The sequence below is a fragment of the Sinocyclocheilus anshuiensis genome, unplaced genomic scaffold, assembly GCF_001515605.1.
Source record: "Sinocyclocheilus anshuiensis isolate Anshui unplaced genomic scaffold, SAMN03320099.WGS_v1.1 scaffold460, whole genome shotgun sequence".
Taxonomy (NCBI): domain Eukaryota; kingdom Metazoa; phylum Chordata; class Actinopteri; order Cypriniformes; family Cyprinidae; genus Sinocyclocheilus; species Sinocyclocheilus anshuiensis.
In genome coordinates, this window is record NW_015554101.1 from 1,128,244 (window position 1) to 1,135,332 (window position 7,089).

Consider the following 7,089-nt stretch of genomic DNA (forward strand, 5'->3'; position numbering starts at 1 on the left):
AGCGAGCCGTCCCAGCGCAATGCAGGGGAACGATTTTACTCTATCGCTTTGTTCTAAGCAACGGGGGCGTCCCGGGGCTCGAAATTCGCAGGGTAGGAGGGGGTAGTGACGCTGGGTGTAACTAAACAGGTGCCATTGTCCGGTGAGGTCCGGTTGGGAAGTTACGGAACGATCTCATATCGCATAATCTTATTAACTGTTTATCTCCTGAACTGCAACTTTCTTTACCACGCTATTCAGCGCCAATCCCGCCATGCAGTCAATTTCGCTGGTTAAGGTTAGGGTCAGGTGTGGGGTAGGTTTAAGGGTTAGCAATTTTTGTAGGATAGTGTAGGAAATCAACACTTTAATTGACACAACCAATAAAATCTTTAGAATCGGCTGTGGGGCGGAGTCTGCACTGAAGTGGATTGGGGGAAAAAATTGCGCATGTGTGTCATGTGCCTGTCTGTCAATGGGAGGAAGCCACGCCCTATTTTGGAGCTTCCACCCCGTTTTGGAGTTCCCACCCCCATTTGGAGATCTCCAGGCTGCAGTTATACCCTTCTCGAAAATTTAACCGATTTCTGAATGATTTTTTATTTTGTTCAGGTATTTTGACTAATTTGATTATACTTTCACCTACTAAAGCTCCACATTTAAATCCTACATTTCACCAAATCTAAAATAAATGTCTAACCTGTCGCTGAACGACACCTTGCCAGCACAAAGCGATGCCTGCAATGCTGCTAGTATTCTTCACTTTTGGTTTGCTAGAGGATGAAGATGAGCTCACTGCTGTCGTTTCCTTATTCTTTCCCTCTTTACCATCTGCAAAACAAAAAAGGACATCAATTAGGGCTCTTGACAAGTTGCACCAAATTTCAAAACCAATCACATGTCATGTGACTACTAACCAAAACATCAGCAAAAACAATGTGCCAGCAATTAGGGCTGCACAATTAATCACAATGTTGGTTCCCTTTAAATCTGTAGTTAAATTCTAACATGCATTATGAAAACAAAGAATTTCAGTGTTTATTTTTAATGTCCAAGACTTTTGGCCTCCACAAATCTAGAGTAAAGCAATGGCACTGTGCAGAAATGCAATTCACCTGATTTGAAAAATGGGCACATTAAAAATGGTCAACTACAAGCATAAAAGTCTTTGTGTTAAAAAAACAACAACAACAAGAGTTTTCCTATGCAAAACAGAAATACTAAATGTTGTAATGATAAAATTCAATATTATATAACATTACAACAAAAATAATACTCAACTTGACTATGGGGGGAAAAATTAAAAAATAAATAAATAAAACCGAGACTAAAGTGGACCAGATAGAAATTCACTTTCAAGTTTTGGCTTCAATGTGAAAGCAAAGAGAACAGTTCATTTTCACTGGATTTGATTTTCAAGTTTGAGTTTGGTTCTTGTAACAAGGACTCAAGTGTGAACTCTTTGTACTGGCTGCAGAACATGGACAAAACAAAATCATTTTGGAGATAAAAGGGCATGAAAAATTAACAATTTGCAGTTTTTCAACCTACTTATTAGCATGAAAGCTGCTGTTTCAATATGGTTTATGCTTTTTTCTAGATATTCTGTTATCCAACCAACAGAAATACATGAAATGTTTCTCAAATTACAGTCGTAAATTATCAAATCATGCAGCCCTACCAGCGATTTAAATGGGAAGCCAGAACAATTCAAAAACAGATTTAAAGACAGCGGAACTGAATTAATGAAAAAATTCATAATAAATAAAAGGCATTGTCGTGGTTAGTCTGAAGTTCAGCGGAGCAGATGGATGTACATAAAATGAAGTCAGAATAAAATAACATTAGCATCTACACTATTACTTACTCTTCAAATCTCTGCTTCTGTTGATACCTTCTGAAAACAAGAAAAATACCTTGAAATACAGAAGCCTTCATTTAACACAATCTACAGTAGGTGGTTTAAAAACAGCACACCTGTTCTCTGGCTTACCAGAAAAGACTTAGATAGGACCACCATGAAACTAACAGATATGCCTCATGTATATTTAAAAGTACTCCACAGTAGTGGCACTCTAGTCTCTAGAATGAAGTATTGTAGTTTTTATTGTTTTGAAGGCACTCACTGGATTTGATGGGAGGTTTGAGCTCTTCTGTATCAACTGTGCTGGTGTCCACATGGACAAGCAAATGAGTGAGACGCCGCACACGGGAGTTGAAGATGGAGGCTGAGCTCTTACATCTCTTGGAGGATTCAGTGTTCTCCAAATATTCGCTCATCAACCAGGACAGAGGGCTGAGAGTAGAAGTCTCTGTTATAAAGAAGATGATCAGAAATTCAATCAAAATGGACCACCCAGTTCATACGGCACATAAAACTGTCGATACCGGATTGATAAAAGCACTTTTCAGACGTTTGACGCCATAATTTGTTTTTCAGCATTAATCTATTATTGTGGTATAATATATTTCACATAAACCGTTCTTTAACCAGCATGTAAAAACGAAACAAAAACTGGGGTTTAATGCTTTTTGTGTGTTTGTCAGATGGTCCCTTCCTTTTTAAGTGGGTGGTACTTGGCCCGAACAAGCTGGAAATTGGACCAGACTTCAGTCACAGGTAAGTGCTGGTTACCTGAGATAGTGATGCTCTGTACGATGGGGGTGATGAGAGCTTCCCAGCAGGTCCGGCCTAAAGCCTCTGCGGCCTCGGCGTCAGGCAGAAAACGGTCAGCAAACATCTGCTCATGTTTCAGGGCACTGTTTAACCTGAAGCCCAGAGACACACAAAAATAAAAGGGTTTTAATACAAATCAGCAACAATAACACCTCATACCATCTTAATTCCACTCTATAGCTATGACAGAAGGTCTCACCTGTTAAAGAGCTGCAGCAGCTGGTTCTTGTCCTCCAGGATCTCCTGGCACCAGGTGTGAGTTTTTGTCGTATAGAAGAGATAAGTGCGGCAGCACAGCTGCTCCTTAAACACCGGCCAGAACGTGGGCTTCGGCCCCAGAACCTCAAACCCATGCACTCGTGTGTCAATGCCACCCTGTTGACAGGAAGAAACATACTTTGTACTAGAAGTGGAATAAAGAACATCTCAGGATTTACGTACTGTATAACTCCAGGCAAGTTCTGCCACATTTCATTCTATAGGTCCGACCTGTTGACATCTTTTGACTCTGATCTGAATGATGGGCCAGAAGCGGGTCATATTCTCCAGCAAAAACACATGACTGGCGGAGGGTGCCACATTTACCTGTCCAACACAAAAAAAAGAAGAGAAAGTATCGTCTTAAAGTTCAATGTGCAGTCACCACCTGTAAGATTGTAAGAACTCACAGTGTTGAGTTCAGTATTGATGTTTGTGGGATCATCTCCTCCTAGGACTACAATGCGAGCTGGCATGTAACTTGAGTCCTCACTGGCTACAAGCACAGTCAACTGCCTGTGAATGAAGAAAATGATAAAGGATCTTCATCAAGTTGCAGTGACAGAAATGTATTCTTCCATTAAAGGGCAATATTCTAGGGTTTCTAGGTCCAATATTTTACCTTTGTAAGGGAAAATATTTATCAAACCATATTAAATATATGCCAGTAAGACACGATAGGGAAGTTACAAATGAATGAATGTTGTGCAATTTTGAATACAGAAATCCACCAGAACAAAACACGTGACTGTTTTTATGAATGGGTTGTTCGAATGTCCATATGAATATTGCTACTACCTACTATATTTTACTAACTAAAACTGAGCAAAAAAGAAAATATTGACAATACTGCGACTAAAGTTTAAAAAAGTTTTTAACTTAAAAAAACACATTTAGCTTTTTACATAATTATGCTGATATTCGGGAAAACGGCACATTTGCTTGTGATTATTGCTTAACTGTCATGCATTTAAAAAAAAAAAAACTCATTTAGGGTATTTTTTGGTCCCTTTATCTTGATTTTGAGGCATTCATTTCCAGACCCGATTAGCTGTTGCTGTAATGATAATCTAGAGTTTCTTTTAGCAGCATTCACTAAATAAAGAGTAGCTAGGCCAGCATACCTGATGATCACCCCTTTATGCATGTAAATGTTGATAAAATGGGAGCCGGTACAGCCGTTGGATTCCCAGTAGGTTTTGGGGTTTTTGTCTGTCAGCTTGTTAGCTCGATGGTGATTGGAGGAGACCTCCACCTTCTCCCAGCATTTGTCCTCTTTCAGTTCCACACTGGAGCCTGGAGAACATCACACTCAAATCAACGAAAACGTTTGGTAACTGTTATAGTTATACCTAAACCTTTGCTAGTAACAAAGCACGGTTGTTCTTAAGCAAATATGTTCTTAATGCATATTTTTAAATGAATATTTCACCCAAACATAAAATTTGATTATTACATCGTTAGTACATATAGTTCAAATTATTTAATTTTAGTAGGTACAAAAGGAGATATTCTTTTCCATACAACAATGTGGATGATGATTCTCACACAAAGCTATCTCATGATTTCAGAAAACTTTGAAGTCATGATGAAAGGGAAGTAGCTACAGATTTTTTTCTTCCGCATTGTGTCATACATCCGTGTTTAACGAATTATTGAACAACAAAATATGAAGGGCAGGTCTTGGTTCTATCCATCGGATGAAATAAATGAGACATAAGATTCAAATGAGTGAATAATGAATTTAACTTTGGGGTGAATTATTGCTTTAACAATTATACTTTTTACAAGTGTTTTATGAACATACCTTGGCACAAGTTCCGCAGGAACACATCAAAGAAAGGAATATTGATGGGCTGATGGCTGCGACGATGCTCTTCAATCTGACCAAGGACCATCTAAAGATACAGATATGGAGTGTGTAATTAAGTGAACGTCTATTAATTATTCTGATCGTCTAACGAACCATTAAACCTTTCTAGGTATGAACCATCCAATAAAACCTGCTTTGTTAAGCTCCACCTAAATGTTTATTTAAAAGACTTCTAAGGAACAAGTCTGTTCGAGGTCAGGTGACCCAGAAACCAGCCTAATTATACAAGGCTTGTTCAGGCAACTCGGACTAGTTGATTTTGAAAATATTTATTTTTGAACAGGCCACCCTTTACCTGTATACATCCAGCCAGCACACTGGTGGTCATTTTCTTGTAGAGGATGGCGTACTTCTCACAGTCGTTGATCAGGTCCCGCAGCTCTGTGACCATGAGCAAGCTGGTGCTGTGTTTGTCCATGGCTTTGATAAGAGCCTCTTTGGTGCCCAGCCGACACATCACAACAGCATAGTCTTTATTCAGAGATGCAAGTCGATATAAGAAGCGGATAAACTGCTGTACGACCTAAGTGGGGATAAAGAGGAATTAAATACTAGCATTATGAAACCATGATCTTATAAAGCTAAATGAAGGGAAAGTACCTCTCTGTCACTGACAAAGGCCATCATAGATGACAGGCAAGGCTCAATACTCTCATGCCACGGCAACAGATCCTCCTGGTAGTTATCCAAAAACTTGTTCAAAATCCTGTGGAGTATGAAATAGTAAATATATTATTAGCAAATAAAACAATATAATCAGTACAGTCACGAAATCAACAATACAATATTGAAATCAAGACTAAATAGTCTGAAGACTAAAAAAAATGTAGTTTTCCAAGATGTCATTCCAAACTAGGGCTGCACGATATATCGTTTCAGCATCGATATCTCGATGTGCGCATCCGCGATAGTCACATCGCAGGACACTGGACGCGACAAAGCGACCGTTGCCAATCATTTGAATTTTGTGTCAGTATGTCATAAAGAGAATGAGGCATCAGTTTACGGTCAGGGATTTGTCGTGTCGCGCCACATCCAGTGTAGTCAGTCACACAGCATCACTGATTATAATGGGTTCTATTGTATTTTGTCACGTCACCACTCGCGTCCGGTGTAGACAGTGAGAGCCACGCAGATGCACGTGAACACTGAATTCTGTTCACTTCTGCGTCTATTTGTGCCTGAAATACTGTGCTCTGCAAGTATCCTTGTAAACGCAGGTGCTTATGGCTTAGGTGAAGGTAAACAATTGAGAAAGAAAATGGATGTGTAACAGTATATTGGTTCACAGCAGTTTAATGTTCCTGTTGCTTTTGCTGTCATGAACGTTAATCAAACAACAAAACAAAGAAAAATCACTTTTGTAGCTTTAACATAGATTTGTTAGATTTAATTTATAGTGAAAACTATGCAATGTTATTTTACATTTGATTATTCAATTTCTGTACCTGAATACTGTTAGACTTACCTGAAAAATATAAAGCACTGCTAATTTAATTTGTATCTTTGTTCTGTTATTTATCTATGCTTGTAATTTGTTTATTTCCTATTCTGATTTACTCGCCTACAAAATCACCCCAATCATTGATAATTTTTTCCCCAAATACAGCTATTGAAGTCATCTGATTTTTTTTTCATATCGCAATATATATCGCAGAAAAAAAAATTGCAATGTGAGTTTTTTACAATATCGTGCAGCCCTAATTCCAAACTCATATGACTTTAGCATAAAACAAAAAAGACCATTAAAAAAAATATATATATTTGTTTTTCTTTTTCTTGTAATTATGTAATGATCAGGCAAGGTTAGTAAATAATAACAGAATTTATCCTTAATTTTGAATTAATTCTTTAAATAAATGACAAAATATCCAATACAGCCCACAAATTACGGTTGCATAGTTTTGTTCTCAACAATGTTTATCGTAACATGATATACAACAAAAACATGAACAGTAACTAAAATGTGATCAAAAGAAAAAAATGTTATACAAAACTTATATTTAAATAAATGAAGCCTATTTTACAGGACTTAAAAACTTCATAATGTCAAAAATCATAATGCAAAGCAAATTATATATTATTTAAAAACGTAAAACTACTAATCTTTCATGGGAATAATGGCACTGCCTTTCATTTAATGAATTAATTTGTATTATTCATTTAAAAACATTGTATTAACAAAATTATTATTTCTGCTGTAATAGAATAAAAAATACAGTATTGTAACAATGAGAATCTAATGACTACACAAACACACACACACACACACACACACATATATATATATATATATATATAT

At 37.3% G+C, this 7,089-nt stretch overlaps 1 protein-coding gene across 1 annotated transcript in view; it reads right to left on the reverse strand.

Moving 5' to 3' along the window:
- The window catches only part of LOC107669557 (cullin-9-like), a gene marked incomplete at its 5' end in the record, with an annotated part of 62,197 nt that overhangs the window by 22,738 nt on the left and 32,370 nt on the right, over positions 1 to 7,089 (reverse strand). The window contains 11 exons of the mRNA XM_016461842.1: positions 680 to 810; positions 1,847 to 1,876; positions 2,106 to 2,291; positions 2,615 to 2,748; positions 2,856 to 3,031; positions 3,146 to 3,241; positions 3,325 to 3,430; positions 4,039 to 4,210; positions 4,722 to 4,812; positions 5,083 to 5,310; positions 5,388 to 5,493. Of these exons, the coding sequence (XP_016317328.1) occupies positions 680 to 810; positions 1,847 to 1,876; positions 2,106 to 2,291; positions 2,615 to 2,748; positions 2,856 to 3,031; positions 3,146 to 3,241; positions 3,325 to 3,430; positions 4,039 to 4,210; positions 4,722 to 4,812; positions 5,083 to 5,310; positions 5,388 to 5,493 (1,456 nt within the window). The remainder of the gene's footprint in view (positions 1 to 679; positions 811 to 1,846; positions 1,877 to 2,105; positions 2,292 to 2,614; positions 2,749 to 2,855; positions 3,032 to 3,145; positions 3,242 to 3,324; positions 3,431 to 4,038; positions 4,211 to 4,721; positions 4,813 to 5,082; positions 5,311 to 5,387; positions 5,494 to 7,089) is intronic.